The sequence below is a fragment of the Phascolarctos cinereus genome, unplaced genomic scaffold (genome assembly GCF_003287225.1).
Source record: "Phascolarctos cinereus isolate Bilbo 61053 unplaced genomic scaffold, phaCin_HiC Scaffold_484;HRSCAF=1102, whole genome shotgun sequence".
NCBI classification, from domain to species: domain Eukaryota; kingdom Metazoa; phylum Chordata; class Mammalia; order Diprotodontia; family Phascolarctidae; genus Phascolarctos; species Phascolarctos cinereus.
In genome coordinates this window covers 6,424-24,141 of record NW_027555829.1, presented here as the reverse complement: position 1 = coordinate 24,141, position 17,718 = coordinate 6,424, and the positions used below count along the sequence as shown (strand labels likewise).

General features: G+C 39.0%; 1 protein-coding gene across 1 annotated transcript; it reads left to right on the top strand.

Annotated features, from left to right (window-relative positions):
- Positions 1-279: 279 nt before the first annotated feature.
- LOC110204494 (unconventional myosin-Vc-like) lies at positions 280-17,156 on the top strand (the record flags this gene model as incomplete). Its single annotated transcript, XM_020980699.2, has 7 exons — positions 280-390; positions 7,313-7,478; positions 9,130-9,274; positions 12,365-12,521; positions 14,694-14,837; positions 15,651-15,732; positions 16,956-17,156. Coding segments are annotated over 7 exons (921 nt in total), but the record flags the coding sequence as incomplete, so codon positions are not given.
- Positions 17,157-17,718: the final 562 nt, after the last annotated feature.

Below are 17,718 nucleotides of genomic sequence, written 5' to 3'. Positions count from 1 at the left end.
GAGAAAGAGAATGGTGGTGAGGAGAGAGAGAGATCACTAATATTCTACCAGACTCTGTTTCCTTTGGTTGAACTGGGAAGATTCTAGAAATAGTGTTCTGGGTGAAAAGGAATGATAAAACAGTCTAGGCCTGTGATTTTGTGAAAAGTTGGTTGAATGTGTTCCCAGCAAAGAATCTGACCTGGTAGGAAAAGAAATCTTTCTCTCTTCTCTTTTTACAACCTGTCTTTTCATTTACAAAGTACTGTAATTAAGCCTTACCTCGTTCTCTTGGTTCAGTACAATAGGGTTTGGATACCTGATGCTGAAGAAGTTTGGAAATCAGCAGAAATAGCAAAGGACTATAAAGTTGGAGATAAAGTTCTTCATATTATACTAGAAGATGGATCTGTAAGTATTCCTTGTGTGTCTTTCATTAAGAACAGAGAAATAATTGGGGAGACAGGTGGGAAGAAGGATCCTGAACCAGATGTTGTGAGCGACTCTCACTCACGGGAAAGGTGGCAGGACAGGTCAGTGGGCCCTGACACTACTATCAAAAACATGGATGGAAACAGTATCATCAGTAATACTCAATCTCCTTCTGGGTAGTCTGAGGAGCATTATTTGTCCTTTATCAAGTAAGCCAGAGGCCATGAGTAATGGGATTATAATTACTGCAGATTATCCTTATTTCCTCCATTAGCCAGTTCTTGGACATTCAAAGATGTCTGGAAGACACTTAAAATGAGCATATAATTTGGTTAAATGGGTATAATATTGTCAGCCCTCAGTTCATAGGCTGATGAAAAAGAAACTTTAAGGAAATATCAGAAATTTAAGGAAAGGAAAAGAGACTGGTGAGTAGAAAGGTAATACTGAAATAGGAAGAATAGAAATATAGGAGAGACATGGTAATAGGAGATGAGGATAAAATAAATGACAAGAAAAAAGAAGAGAAAAAGAGAATAAATGGAACTATAAGAATGTATCTAAGTGTGGAAAAAATTGAGAATTTGAATGATGAAGGGTGTGATGGGGGGAAAGGTAAAAACAATGCAAAGGAGACGCCAGATTTGAGACTGATCAAGAGCATGTCAATTTGGAACCTCCTTATTGAAAGAGAGGCCCAGTGTCTCAGGGCAGTGTGGATATTTCAAGCAAATACAAAGATCTTTAGCTCTAGCAGTCATTATTCATGGCATAACAAATATGATGTTTAAATGAGGTCATCTATAGCAGTGAAAAGTCTATCTAAATTTTTCTGGATCCTTTATTTCTCACACTTCTAAGGATCATTGCATTTGGGCCAGAGGCCTTACATTTAGCTACCCACAAAAGTATTAATCTTCTTACCCACAATAAATAAAACTTATTCCTTGATAATCTCTCCAGTTGTGTCAGCATGATTTATGACTCTATCCCCAAGGTAGTGAATTATTGTATTAACTGCTTACTCCCCGCTCCCTTGCACTTATTATGCCCAATCCTAAAATAAGGAGAATTGAGTAAACATCCATGATACATATCCTGGTCTACCCACATCATCACCAAAGGTTGAAAAAGCCTTAATCAAATTCCAGAGCATTTTTTTAACTAGAGAGACAGAATAAGGTGCATTTTAAAAGCTAGTGCAAGAAAGAATTTCCCCACCTTCTCCCCATACCTCTCCTTCCCTTGCGCTTTCACCTTCCTCTTCCCTCCATAGTGCCATGGTTGAATGGGGTAGGTTGGAATCCTCAGGTTTGTTGTAATTCTGTCCTTGGGAGTGTAGTCATGAAAAGTGAATGCTTATGATAATGTCTCCAGTTAAAGAAAATAAAAAAAATAAACAAACAGTTTTATACCTTGCCACTTGCCCCGTTAGCTTTCACTTCTCTAATCTCTCTAGAGACATGGGTTTGAGGAAAGTTGTTGATGGTACCCCCATTGATGTTGCCACCATGCTGCTGTTCCATGTAGCTGAAAGGAAGCTTTACCTCTCACTCTTCTCTGTGTGTTTTCTATCAAGAGCTTTTTAATTTTAAACTGGCATCTCTAGATGAAAATTTTGTCCTCCAGGACTGATCCTCCAAAAACTTCCTGTCTTCCTTACCTAAAAAATATAACTTTCAGAGAAGAACTGTTAACACATCCATACATCCAATGAAACTTTTTTGTGAGCCCCTGCTATGTACTTTGCTGTTTTTCATTGTGGGGTTAAGTATTGTTCCTTGGTTTAGAAGAACTAGATAGTCACTGTAGCTCTATATAACAACTGAAGGGTCTTTTGACCTATTTGCAGGTAAGGGGTTCCCTGGCACCATAGCTCAGGGGTGGTGAGAAGAAGGCAGATGGAAAAGAAGTAGCTGGGGAGGTCTTCCCTTCCTCCTCAGCCAATAGCAAGCAGCAAAGCTGCTTCCTTCATTTAACCCTTTTTCTACATTGTCAAGAAGAAAGCCCACTCTACGCAAAGTGTTGCATGCACCTCGAACTGTGAAGCTTAAATAAGATTCATAAAACCTCTTAGGTCCTTCCACCAGGGATGGTAGTTGCTATTTCAAAGTGTGTGTGTAAATGTGTAAGTGTGTAAGGGGTGGAGTGACTATGTTGGGAGGAGGTAGGTATAGGGAACTATATAATTTTCTCAGAATTTCTCTGTCAGGGACAGGGATATATGTTAGGGAAAAGGAAAGAGAAAAGGAACAAAGATAAATATGGCAGCATTGATAGGCAGCCTAGTCTTACATAGCCCCACTAGAGGCTTAACAAAGGAGCTGGAAGCTGGTATCATGAGTCACTTCCCAGGCTTTTGGAGTCTCTTTCTTCTCAATATATATGAACATTGTTAAAATGCCTTGAAAAAACACACCTGAGATGCTGTGCCAAAGTACATGCTGAAAACATGTCATTTTGATGGGTAACTTTCCAGAGTCAGTGTCAGGACCTCATCTATAGAGCATCCTCCTTGAAAAACAGGCTTGGAGGGCAAGGGGCAGCTAGGATGCTGTGGATAGAGCACTGGCCCTGAAGTCAGGAGGACCTGAGTTCAAATCCGGCCTCAGACACTTGATACTTACTAGCTTTGTGACCTTGGGCAAGTCACTTAACCCTGATTGCCTCACTCAAAAAAAGAAAAGAAAAGAAAGAAACAGGCTTGGAAAAAGGTAATCCTACTGTAAAGGAGGGCAGCTGATGGTGTATAGGTGAGTAAGCAACTGCTGACTGACACTCACATCCACCTGCCTGCTAGTGGATAGAGTTCTGGGCTTGGAATCACAAAACACTTGGGTTCCAACCCAACTTCAGATATTTCCCAGTCATGTGACTCTGGGCAAGTCACTTAACCTCTGTCTGCTCAGCTGTAAAATGAGGATAATGATAGCACCAGCCTCGCAGGGTTGTTGTGAGAATCACATGAGATAATATTTGTAAAGCATTAGCACAGTGCCTGGCAAATAGTAAGTGCTTAAAAAATGCTCGTTCCCTTCCCTTCCCTTCCCTTCCCTTCCCTTCCCTTCCCTTCCCTTCCCTTCCCTTCCCTTCCCTTCCCTTCCCTTCCCTCCTTCCCTTCCCTTCCTTCCCTTCCCTTCCCTTCCTTCCCTTCCCTTCCCTTCCCTTCCCTTCCCTTCCCTTCCCTTCCCTTCCCTTCCCTTCCCTTCCCTTCCCTTCCCTTCCCTTCCCTTCCCTTCCGTTTCCTGTTCTTGTTCTCTATCAACCTTGGATTGGACTCTAGATCTAAGATCCTGTTAATAGACTGGAGGTTAGTAATACCTAAGCTTTCATAGGGCAACCACATGGCACAGTGGATAGAATGCCTGGCTTAGAGTCAGGAACACTCATCTTCATGAGTTTAAATCTGACCTCAGATACTAACTAGCTGTGTAACCCTGGGCAAGTCACTTAACCCTGTTTGTCTCAGTTTCCTCATCCATAAAATGAAATGGAGAAGGAAATGGCAAATCATTCCAGCATCTTTGCTAAGAGAACCCCAAATGGGGTCACAAAAAATCAGACGCGACTGAACAACAACAACATAAAACCCTTTTATATGACTACGAGTTGGAACTACCACAAATATCTCCAACTACGGTATAAAGGTAAAAGAAATGGATTCAGAGGCAGAGGACATGGCTTTGAGTCTTGGCTGTGCTTCTTACCTCTGTGACCTGGGCAAGGTTCCTTAGTCTGTCAAAGACTGAGTTTCCTTATCTGTGATCCATATGCCCTGCATTTTTTTGGTTTTGTACCTTTGCTCATGCTATTCATAGTCCTAAACTTCCTCCTTTTCCTTATTGCCAATTCTTTACTTAGATTTAAAGCACAACTCAGGTGTCATATCCTCCATTAAGCCTTCCTTGAACATTCCCTATAGGTAATGATTTACCAATCCCAGCAGAGATGTGGCAGGATGGGCACAGGTGAGAGTGATTTTAGGTAAACTCCTGGGAATGGTGAAGGCCAGTTACCGTCTTGTGGCAGAGGAAGGTGAGGGGGAGGGACACTTGAGGGAAAAATTAGGATGATTGGGCATCCAGGAACTTGACAAATATGAAAACTGGTTATCAGAACAGATTCAGCCTAGAAGTCTGTATTGTCAGGATGAAAAATATAAGGAATGATAGAGAGGCAACCATTTGTCTAACTCAACCTGTGTCCCCAAATCTTTGGTCAGAGTGGAGCCTACTATGGGCTTTCTAAATTAAGCTTACTCTTTACCATCACCCCCATTAGACTGTAAAGCAGGGGTTATATCCTTTTGAAATATTTTCTCTTATTTTGACTTATGCCTTTTATTTTTATATTCATTTTTATATTTTATATTAATTTTTAATATATCCTTCTCTTACCCCTACCTTACAAGCCATCTCTTAAACAAAGATTTTTTTAAAATGAAAAGGGAAAAAAACCCACCTTATCCAAACTAACCAACACTATGGCTGTGTCTGACAAGCATATGCAATATTCCTCATCTATGGTGTAGGGATTAGGGCTTAAACTTTGTCTCTACCACAACCTAGTTTGGTGCTCCATGTATGGTAGGGGCTTAATAAATGTTGGTTAACTAAATTAAAGAAAAAATATACACACGCATATGTGTGTATACCTATGTGAGCATACACACATGTACACATATGTATACATATGTGTATATGTGCGTATATATATGCATACAGTCAGTTCTACTATACATCAATATATGCGTTCTTAAAAAGCATCTGCTATGCAAAATCATTAAAATTAAGTTTAAAACCCACAGGACTTATGAGAAAATAGGGTTAAGGACATAACTGTCAAAAATTTTGTCAGTGATGCATAAAAAGACATAGGAGCCCAGTGAAAAATATTATCAGAGTTTTATACATGCTGAGTGATAGTCTAATAAATAGTGGTGGTGTCCAAGGTCTTGGGCTGCTGCTTGGTTGGTGGTTGGTGGGAGGGGTGGATGGAGATTACAGATACAGACCAGCCTTCCTCTGCTCCCAGCTCTTGCTATACCAGAAGATATATAATAAATATGATGCTTTACCTCGAAAAAAACCCGAAGTTTGTCTGTAGAAGTGGGTTGCAGTTGGTGAGTGATTGTAAAGTAGTATGGTTTTTCTGCATTCTCTGTGTTTCTCAAGGGTGAGTTTGAGCATGAGCGATCATGACATTCATGACCTTTGGGTTATGTTTAGATTGTTTCCTAATATATCATGTTAGGGGCAGCTGGGTGGTACAATGGATAGAGTGCTGGACCTGGAGTCAGGAAGACTCATCTTCCTGAGTTAAAATCTGGACTCAGACACTAACTAGCTGTGTGACCCAGGGCAAGTCACTTTAGCCCTGCTTGCCTCAGTTTCCTTATCAGCAAAATGAGCTGGAGAAGGAAATGGCAAAGCACTTTAGTGCTTCTCTGTCAAGAAAACCCCAAATGGAGTCATGAAGAGGAGGGCACAACTGAACCAAACAACAACAATCATATTGGAACAAATTTGTAGTTTCAAAGCAAACATATTGCAAAACTGTCTGTTACCTGTGTATTGAGTACATATCAATTTTTTCTTTGATTCATTCCACCAGTTTACTAATGTTGGAGTGACGCTCAGTATAAAAACACTACTAGACTTTATGGAGCACAAATTGTATGAATGAAAAAAAGTGTTAAGGACAAATTGATCAATTAACCAATAAGTAGTGGCTAACTGCTTACCATGACCATGCCACCAGGTTTGGTGGTACATGCCTGTGATCTTTTTTTTCTGGGAAGGTTGAGGATGGTGGGTTGCTTGAGTTCTGGAGTTCTGAACTTATGTTGTAATAAGCTGATGTTGACTAAGTTCAGCATCAAAATGGTGAGCCCTCAGATGGGGGAGCTACCAGACCGTCTATGCAGGAGAGAAACCGTCATCATCAGAAACAGGATCAGATCAAAGCTGCAGTTCTAACCACTAGTGGGAAGGGGGGTCCATGAGTAAACATGATACTTCTAGCCTGAGAGAGATAGGAAGAGCCAGTTTAAAACAACCACAAAAAAACCCCCAAAACATGACAAGTACTATTCTAAGTGTGCATTGTTGTTGTTAGGTCATTTTCAGTTGTGTCCAACTTTTCGTGACCCAATTTGGGGATTTCTTGGCAAAGATACTGGAGTGGTTTGCCATTTCCTTCTCCAGCTCATTTTTACAGATGAGGAAACTGAGGCAAAAGGGTTAAGTGATGACCTAAGTATGTAGGGAGATAAAAAGATTAGAGAACCCCATAGAAGTATTAAGTCTCTGCCTTCAACATGCTTAGTCAGCATCATTTCATGCATTGGAGCATAGTTTAAGAATTATGGAGAAAACAGCCAACTTGGTATAATCTTTCTGAGCAAAAGTTTCAAGCTTGACCATGATCTGAAAGGGCAAAGTCTGGAGAGAAATAAACCAAGAAGCTTCTTTAGGTGCAAAGCATTTCATAGTCTTTATACCTATGATGTACAGTCATCCCTTCCACATCACAACTTTCCCTGTAGTGGTTTTGATATACCACGTGTCAGCTTAAGAAATTAAATGGGGATTTTCGGGGAGTTTTGTGGAAGTTGTAGATGACACGTGAAGGCCAGCGGATGACATGCAAAATGTTTAGAAACTCAGAAATGCATAAAATATATGTGTAGTATTATTATTATATCAATCCAAATTTTACAATCAGGTACTGTAAACACCCCATAAAAGAGAAAGATGCGGAGGGATAACTGCACTGTTCCTTGGTGTTCTAGTCTCTTCAGATTCACTATCAAGAATAGCATCTTTGAGCCTGAAGGATAATGTTTCAGACAGGAACTCCAGAACATTGTCATTAAAATTTTTTTTGCCTTTATTGTTAGGAACAAGATTATTCTGTTGATCCAGAAACTCTTCCACCATTACGAAATCCTGATATACTTGTAGGAGAGAATGACCTTACAGCACTTAGTTATCTTCATGAACCTGCCGTCCTCCACAATCTCAAGATACGTTTTGCTGAATCCAAACTTATTTATACCTACAGTGGTAAGTAAAAAGATATTTATAAATAAAAAGTTAAATATAAATAAAAATATAGTAATTGCTGACTGTAGCATGATCAGAATATCTTTTTATTTTTATTGGTATGTTTGGTTTTCACATTACCTCCTACACTCTCCTACACAGAAAGCTATCCTTTCTGACAAAGTATACAAGAGAAAGGGAAAGGATGAAGAAATTTAGTAAAACAAAGCAACACATCAACCAGTTCTGATAGCGTAGGCTACATTTGACAAGTAGACTCTCATCCCTGCAAACAATAGAGGGAGGGAGGTGCATTTTCTCCTCTCTTTTCCCGGGACAATTTTGATCACTATAATTATACAGAGTCCAGTTTCATTTTTTCATTTATTCGTTTCATTCATTTCCATTTTCATTGTCTATATTGTTTTCCTCTTTCTGTTTACTTCACTCTGCATGAGTTCATATAAGTCTTCCTTTGCTTTTATGAATTTTTTATATTCAGCATTTCTTAAAGTACAGTAATATTCCATGACATCTACATGCCACAATTTATTTAGCCATTCCCCCAAATGACAGGCATCTAATTTATTTTCAGGTTTTTGCTACCACAAAAAGTATTGCTTTGAATATTTTGCAGTATATGGGACCTTTCTGTCTTTGCCCTCCTTGGGGTATGCCTTGCTAGACTCTCTGGACCAAGTGGAATGGACGTCTTAGTCACTTTTTTAAAAAGTGTAATTCTAAAGTGCTTTCCCGAATGGGTAGACCAATTCACAGGTCACTGAAAGTGTATTAGTGTCCCAGTCTTCCCACAGCTTGTCCAACATTAACTATTTCCATCTATTGTCGTCTTTGTGACAAGCTGAAATTCTGAGTGGCCCTGGATAATTAAGGGAAGTACTGTTTCATATCTAGAAGGACAAAATAAAATGGTGCCCTTTATAAGGTTAGGGGGTGCACCTTAGCAGTTTATGGAGAAATGACTACAGCTACCTTTGAATATTAAGCCATCAGTAGGCTAAATAAGGATAAACACAGGGGTTAATAAAACTTTATTTGGTGTTTAGGCATTGTATTTCTGGATTCATTAGTGTTTCTAACAACATCTGCCTACAAATGTTCCTTTCTCTGGAGTCACAATTGATTGTTGCATTGGTCAGATTTCTTACATCTTTCAAAATTGTTCATTTTATTTCAAAATTACAGCTAGGTTCTTTGTGTTTAGCAAACACTAGACTACTAGGTTAGTTCACTTTGGTATATTGTGTACCTAATCTGTTCCACTCGTCTATCTCTCTTTCTAAACCAGTAACAAATGTTTTGGAGATTATGGCTTTGTAGGACAGTTTGGTGAATGAGCCTATGTTTGCCTCCAAACTATCTCTAGTATTGGTCTGAGTTCCTGGTGTATAGCCCACAGTGCTTCAAAGATCTGGCATGTTAAAGATGTTGGCATCGTGCCTTGTATGTTATCTTTCTCATTAGATTGTGAACTGCTTGAGGGCAAGACTTATTTTGTGTCCCTAGTGCTTAGCATAACGCCTGGCTTGCTCAATACTTGTTGATTTGACCTAGCATGATATATCTATGCCCCTATAATCCCTTATCACTGTATTCCCCTCATTTTAACATTGTTCTGAGACTCATATACATCTTGAATTTCTTTCTTTAGGCATTATTTTGGTTGCCATGAACCCTTACAAAGAGTTGCCCATCTATGGAAATGCTATCATCCATGCTTATAGTGGGCAGAACATGGGAGATATGGATCCACATATATTTGCTGTAGCAGAAGAAGCATATAAACAAATGGCCAGGTATCTTCTCTCTAAACTTTGCATTTCCTGTAATTTGTCCTGACTCTCGCTATTCTTCCCACACTACTCACAGTTTCTGGAGAGAAATTTTGTATTGTCTGTCTAAAGAGCAAGCCTGGCAAATTTTTAGAATGCCTAGCCACATGGTGGCATTTTTAGGGCATGCTAGTTTTGAACATACTATCAGAATGCCCACGTCCAACCATACAGTTATGATCTGCTTTGGAACAAGCTGTTTGTTGGTATTCTGGATCACTTAGCCAGGTTTCCTAAGTGGATTCCTATGGAGTTGGTTTTTTTTTATTCCTTTTCTCATTTCCCTTCCTATTTCCTTGTGCCCCACAATTTTCTTTCTCCTCCCTTTCTCAACATTTTGCTCTCATGTATAATGACTATCATACCTTAAATTTATTAAAATATTAATCATTAATCAAAAAACCCAGCACAAATAAAAATTTTCTATTTCACTAATATTGAATATGCTTTTTTGTCATTTTTAAAAAATCAGAGTATTTCATTTATCTGGCAGGTTCTGCCATTGTGTACCTGGGTACAGGCCAGTGGAGTGTGCAATGGCAAAAAGTCAAAGACTTATCTGGGAGGGGAGAGTGACCAAAAACCTGAAGGGTTTTGAGGGCATTCTTATCAATCAGTTAACAGGTATGCTTACTAGGTGCTAAGCACCATGTTAGCACATAGTATTGCCTTATTGATTTTTTAAATTTAATTTAATTTCTTTCTTTATTTTTAGTTTTCAACATTCACTTCCATAAGATTTTGAGTTCCAAATTTTTCCCCATCTTTCCCCTCCCCCCACTCCAAGGTGGCATGCATACCTTATTAATTTTTAAGGTCATAACTTGAAGGTCACCTTAGCTAAGAGGACATCTAGGTTTGTAGTATAATGGAGCATTGGAGTGAGAAGGGATCTTAGAGACTGTGTAGTCCAAGGATTCTTAGCCTTTTTTGTGTCATGGACTCCTTTGCAGTCTGGTAAAGCCCGTGGATATCTTCTTGGAAGAAGGCTTTTAAATGCATGCAATTAAATTTGTAGGATTGCAAAACAAGCTAAATTATATTGAAATACGTTCATCAAAAAATTTTTTTTCAAGTTAATGGACCCCAGATTAAGAACCCCTAATGTAGTTTGACGTGCTTATTTTGCAGACAGTAAACCGAGACCCAAAGAGTTGAAGTAACAACCAAAGTCACACAATGGTTAGCTGAGCCTCTTTTAGGTCTCTCAGTGTTTAATTAGTCTAGTCCTCTTCTCACTACACCACATTGTCTCTGTTACCAGCCCAGGTGTAGAGAACACCCTGAGATTCCTAACCAAACAAGAGTCTCTCTAGTTATTCACAAACATTCCTGTCTCAGAAACCTTTGGAAAGCCCTGGCCCCCCAAATCCTCCCCCAAGAAAAGTATCTCCAAGACTAAGATTTGTTCATGTCAAGAAAGGTAAATGAGTACCTTGATAAAAGCTGGCTGATACAGACCAAGCTTCCTGGCTTTTCTAATGTAGTTTCCTTTTGTAAGTGGCTTAGTTTTTTCTTCTAGAAAATTTGAGGAGGCAGTTTTGTTCCACATGAATGTACGTATTTCATTAATTTAAAAACCACCAAACAGAAAACCATAGTTATACACTGAGTCTAATCAGAGTATTATATGGTGACTTTCCATTGGCAAGGTGTTTAAGAGGAATCTTGTTTCCTCATAGCTACCAGGGTCTAGAAATAGAACAACATTGGATTTGGGTAAAGGATACTTGTGTTTTTCTCATATTTTAAAACATTTCTTTTTAATTTAGAAACATTGGACATCTATGTCTTCCACACAGAAATGAACAGTAAAGCATAATAATCCTATGTCACATTGCCAGTGGATACAGGACTGGGATTTGCCAACAAACATACCAGAATATAATAATGATAACAATGATAATAATAGTATCGTTACTGTTCAGTCGTGTCTGACTTTTCGTGACCCCATTTGGGGTTTTCTTGGCAGAGACACTGGAGTGGTTTATCATTTCCTTCTCCAGCTCATTTTACAGATGAGGAAATTGAAGCAAACAGGATTAAGTGACTTGCCCACACAGCTAGTAAGTGTCTGAGACTGGATTTGAACTCAGGTCTTCTAGGTGGCATAGTGGATAGAGCACCTGGCCTGAAGTTAGGAAGAAGACTCATCTAGCTGTGTGGCCCTGGACAGGTCATTTAACCCTGTTTGCCTCAGTTTCCTCATCTGTAAAATGAGGTAGAGAAGGACATGGCAAACCACTCCAATATCTCTTCCAAGAAAACCCCAGATGGGGTCACTGAAACGACTGAACAAAAACCAAAATTTTTTTAATGTTTTGTTGATACTGTTTATCCATCCATCCATCCTTCCTTCCTTCCTTCCTTCCTTCCTTCCTTCCTTCCTTCCTTCCTTCCTTCCTTCCTTCCTTCCTTCCTTCCTTCCTTCCTTCCTTCTTCTTCCTTCCTTCTTCCTTCCTTCCTTCCTTCCTTCCTTCCTTCCTTCCTTCCTTCTTTCCTTCCTTCATTGTTATCACTACCCTCCAACTCCCTTCCTGGCCCACACTAAATAGAAGCCCTTCCTTGTAACAAATCATTCTAGTCAATAAAAACAGATTCACACATTGGCTGTGCCATCAGCTGAAATGGAGAAGTTCACAAAAAGGGAGCATTTGGGGGTAAATGTCATTTTTGGACATGTTGAGTCTAAGATGTCTATGACAGAACTAATTCAAAATCTCTAATAGGCAGTTGGAGATGCTAGATAAGGTCGAAAGTGAGGTTCAGGTTGGATAAATAAATCTGAGAATCATCTGCATAGAAAAAAACAGTTTAATCCATGGGAGCTGATAAGATCACCAAGTGAAATAGTATATAGAGAGGAGAGTGGTCCTCAAGACACCCAAGGACAGTATTACTAAGGCTTCAATGCAGGCTTCTAATGGCCTGAAAAATTTGATTCCCTTTCCAAAGCAGTTTGTTAATATGCCAGGAATGTTGTTGTTACCCAGCAACTATGTCTGAAAGCAGGTTGTGCTAAAATAATACTGTTCTTTCATCATTTTACTCTAGAAACAACAAGAATCAGTCAATAATTGTGAGTGGAGAATCAGGGGCTGGAAAGACAGTGTCAGCCCGATATGCTATGAGATACTTTGCTACAGTCAGCAAATCAAGCAGTAATGCCCATGTGGAAGATAAAGTTCTGGCCTCTAATCCCATAACTGAGGTAAGCAATTATGGGTACCAGGAAAAAATTGGTTCATTATGGATGAGGTTGATAACAATCCTAGTCTCATCCCAGCCTGGACAATCAGTGGGTTATGAGACAATACTGTGCCCCGTCCAGCCGTACAGTGACAGTCATCACCAACCCCATTCCCACTTCCCCATTGCCTCAGTGACTTCAATGTCCAAGCCTTGCCTTCCTCAAATTCTGGAGATCTTAAGAATCGGGAACATGAAAAGTAGATACAGATCCTCCTCTTGAAAATAAAAACATACAGGGCCTCTCTCTTATTGTCATGACAATGGTATTAACTTAGAAGCTGAAGAATATCTTTGGAAATTGGGAAGATCCTTCCTTCTACTTTGATTTACCCAACTTAAGATGATTAAATTCAGGCTGTAATGTAGAAAATGGAATAATTCTGTTCGTTCTCTGACTACAGAAAGAATGAAAAAGACCAGAAAGCCAACATCAATACTTTACAAATGAATAATGTCAGGGATTTGATTCTTAACTAGAGCTGAAGTTGGGAATATCATCAATGAAATTTGAACACAATAAATTAAATAAGTTTGTGTTGCAGTTCTGTATGAACCCAAACTCTTACACTCTCAAATCTAAAGAAGCTAGGTGGGTGTAGTGGATAGAGCACTGGGTCTGGAGTCAGGAATACCTGAGTTCGAATTCGACCTTAGATACTAGGTAACCATGAGCAAGACCCTAAATCTCTGCCTTGCCTCAGTTTCTCTGTCTGTGAAATGAGGGTTATAATAGCACCTACTTCTCAGAGTTATTGTGAGGATTAAATGAGATAATAATTGTAAAGCACTTAGCACAATGCCTGACCATGGCAAGTGCTATATAAATGTTCGCTACCATTGTTATTATTTTTTTTAAAGTCAGAAAAATGGGTGCATGTACAGTTTCATCTATAGGCTGAATAGGAAGATGGCTAGCTGATGTCATTTGAAGAGCTTGTGGCAAATTTCCCTATCCTCTTCTGTACACATACGTACCACGATGTTGGAAAATTTCACCATTAGTAAAAGCTTTTCACCTTTGAAAAATCCCTGATTAAGATGCAAGTATCAATAAGGGTTGGAAGGGGGATGGCCAGGTCCTCAAGCTTTTAAAGCAACCACCATAGATGTGACTGTGATATAACCAAAATAAAGGAAAAGAATATTGGGTTAGTTTTGGGGGACAGCAAGGTAGAGAAGATCGAACCCTGGGCACTTGGAGGGCGAAGACCTGGATTCGAATCCAGCTTCTGGCACTTACTATTTGTGTAATTCCATATCATCCCCTATGAGTTTCTTCACCCAGCCTCCTCATCTATAATTTGAGGATGTTAATCACATTTACTACCACCCAGGATGATTATGAGGACCAAATGAGTGTGTTTTGCAAACTGTGCTTTATACTCTGTAAAATGTTATCTAGATCAAAGTTGTGTGAACAAGGCTAAGTAACAATTGTACTCAATAATAAGTTTAAGTTAATAAAACAGATATCCCAAGGTAGTATACAATGAATTTTCCCAATTATTGTTACAGACAGTAAGTCTTACAGGAGTTCAGAAGAGGGAAAGTGCTTCCAGTTGGGTAGTCAGTAAGACCTTCTCAGAAAAGGTGAGATTTGGATAGGATTAGGGTAAGGGAAGGTACGGGATGTTCTGGATTGGGAGTGCATAGGCAGAAAAACCTGGGGCATTTGGGCAATGATGTGGGTTAGCCTGTTGGCTACTGTGTAGGATTTATGTAAGGGAATAGATGGGTATAATAGAGGTTTGAGTGGTAAGTTGGGGTCAGGTTCCAAAAGGCTATGAATGCCAGTCTAAGGAGCTCAAATTTATTCAGGAGTCAAGGGAAAGTGCTCATCACCCTTAGCTTTTGCAATCAGAATTCCTTTTGTTTGGTAAGCCTAGTCCATTGGTGGGGAAGTGTGGCCCTTTGACTGAATCTAACCTTCATAGAACAAATCCCCTTAATAAAAGTATTTATTCTGTAAAACTTGGACTCAGTCAAAAGGCTGCACCCAAGGACCTAGAAGGCTACGGGTTCCCCACCCTAGGCCTAGTCCCTTTGTCTAGGGTCTGTGTTTTTACAAAGAACCACACTAATGATCTTGATCCAAAAACATTTTTTTTAATCTCAAAACTGTCTTTTGTAGGCTGTTGGAAATGCCAAGACCACCCGAAATGATAACAGCAGTCGGTTTGGAAAATATACTGAAATCAGCTTTGATAAAAGGAATCAAATTATAGGAGCCAACATGAGAACTTATCTTTTGGAGAAATCCAGAGTTGTCTTTCAAGTAAGGAAAAGAACTTCCATTAACCCTCATTCTTTTCAATTGTTCTTATTTACTTAATGATTAGGGGGAGACTTGCATCATTCACTGGCAGGCAGAATACAGCTTGGCAATGTTTTATCTGTAGTAACAGAACTTTTTTATTGTCCACATGGGATAGTTGGAAAATGGGTGACATTTCAATGGATACAGACCCTTAAAAAGCTTCATCATTTATGTATTCCTGTATTATTTTAAGATTAGATTTTTATTGTGTTAGGGGGAAAAAAAACCTGATTGAAGTAGGCATGATCACCATAATGGTTTTTGTTACAAAACTGAGGTTAGGAATGAGATTTTCATGTGACTCTGGGGATGAGGTAATTTTTTTCAAATATATACACAAGTTTTTTAGCCAACATAAATGGAGAAAATATTCGGGTTTGGGAAGGTGATAAATCAATCAAGTCTCAACAACTGTAGGTCATGTTATTCCCGTTTCACACAATCCTATCCTTTAAAAATAACACATCTTTCTCCTTTAGAAGTCCTTTATCTCAGACTGTCCAGTTGTTATGTCGCTGTCTTTGTTGGAGAAAGGACTCATTTTTAAGGGGGTACTGCTGGGAAACTGACTTAACATAGACAAATAGTTCATAACTTAATTGCTCTTAGAAAAGGCTCTCGGGAAACACAGATAAATATGAATGTTTGACCATGATCCTAGAGTGCCAAAATCCACTTTAAGGACCCTCTAGTTAAGAATCAAATGCCTGACATTCTTCACTTGTAAAATATTGATCTGGTTTTCTGGGTTTTTTTCCTTTCTTTCTGCAGTCAGAAAATGAACGCAATTACCACATTTTTTATCAGCTTTGTGCCTCAGCGTTGCAGCCTGAATTTAAACGCCTTAAATTGGGTATGTCATAGTAGGTGGAAGTATCTCTACAATTTGAGGGGTATTCTCTAAATTTTAAGTCAGTTTTCTTGGTATGACAGTAACACAAGGGTTCCCCAAACTTTTTTTTAAAGAAGAGGCTCTATCTTTCATTTTTTGGATTTCCTAAGATCACCAGAATTTGAGAGGTGATGGGTATAGTTGACATTGAAGTCTCTGGGGCATTGGGGTTGGTGATTGCTATCAGGGTAGAGAAGGAGGGGCCATGACAGTGTCTGCAAGCCTATTGATTGGCCCTGTTAGGATTCAAGATTGGTCAACTGTGAGCCCAGAAGTAAGGCCTTATTTATGAGATGTCCTATAGAAGTAGGACATTCCATATAACTAAAGTTTATCCCTTTAACCATTAAAACTTTTTTTTAACAAAGCTTTTTTTGAATTGAGTCTTTCTAAAATGTGTTACGTGGTTCCCTGACTTCTTAAATTTTCCTTGATGACTCAGGGTTACTATTCTGATCGTTGATTATATCATACTATGATATAACTCAAGGGACTTGAGATATGTAGGAATGATGGCCACTATACAAAATGGCCTGTTATGCTTTTACAATTCTTTCTTCCACCCTATCACCTGGCTTCTACCACCCTCCAATCCTCCCACCACACCACACTCCCATGCTTCTTAAATACTGTCTGTTTTAATTTAGGAAGAACTGAAAGTTGCTGGAGGTCTAAAAACCCAAAGCTTATTATATCATCAGTAACATGTTACACACAATTCAATTCAACAAACATTTATTAAGTACCTGCTGTGTGCCAGACACTGTGCTGAGGCTAAAAAGACAAAACAAAAAGCAATCTCTGCCTTTAAGGAGTTGACATTTTACTGGTTTTTGTATGTGTATAAATATGTCTGATATTTAAATAGGTATGTGATTAGATTTTAGTCTGCCTCTGTGATGCATCAGAGTAGCTCTTGTAACAAAAATTATCTTCCCTCTAAAAGGCCTTTTTGGCCTACCTCTAGATTCTGAGATCTGTGTCCAAAAGCTGCTATTTCCAGGATGATAGCTAATTATGCATTCATGACTGGGCAATAATTTTCAGGACCTCAGAGAGTTAATGAGGCTGAAATTGACCTTCTAGCATAGTGCCAAGCATACATAATGCAGGCAAAAATATCGGCTGAATGATTGAACCAACCTAAGTTCAAGAATGTATTAAGTGTTGCCTTCCTCTTTTAGTGAGTGCAGAAGAATTTAATTATACAAGAATGGGAGGGAATATCATCATTGAAGGAGTGAATGACAGAGCAGCCATGGTAGAGACTCAGAAGACATTTGCATTGCTAGGTGAGTGAAGAGATTCTACACACCTGGTTATTTTCTCAGAGTAAAGGAATTCAGGAATTTCATGTCTTTTGACCAAATACTAACAAATATTCATTTGGTGATTAACAGTTCCTAAATTATTCTGGAGGAATCCTATTACAGTTGATCCAAAGTAGGGATCAATTCCTATTTTCCATTTCTTCCTTCTTTTAATTTCGTTGTCACAATAAGGGGGTATGGTGGAATGATGCCTGGGCCTATTCTCAGGCCTTAAATCAAATGGTGATTCCCCAGCTGTAGGTAGTTCATAGCACTCAATTTCAGAGGACTTTCAGGGATAACCACCAAGCTCTCTCTGACTCCCATAGAGCTGGCTGCCTCTCTGCCTTTAACTTCTCCCATTTTATGGTTGGCAACATTCATTTTGTTAATCTAGGGATTTGGTGTGGATTTTTCCAATCAGATTATGGCTCATATCCTACCCATGCTTCTCTTAATGTCCCTTTCCTACTACAAATGATAGTCATTCACTCGTGCATAACTATATTCAGGTCCTTAATCATACTACTAGAAGTGAAGAGAAAAAAATACATCAATGTAGCTATTGCAAGCATCTTCTTTCATATTCACTATCCCCCTGAGATTAAAGCCCAACTCTCTTTCATCAAGCAAGCCA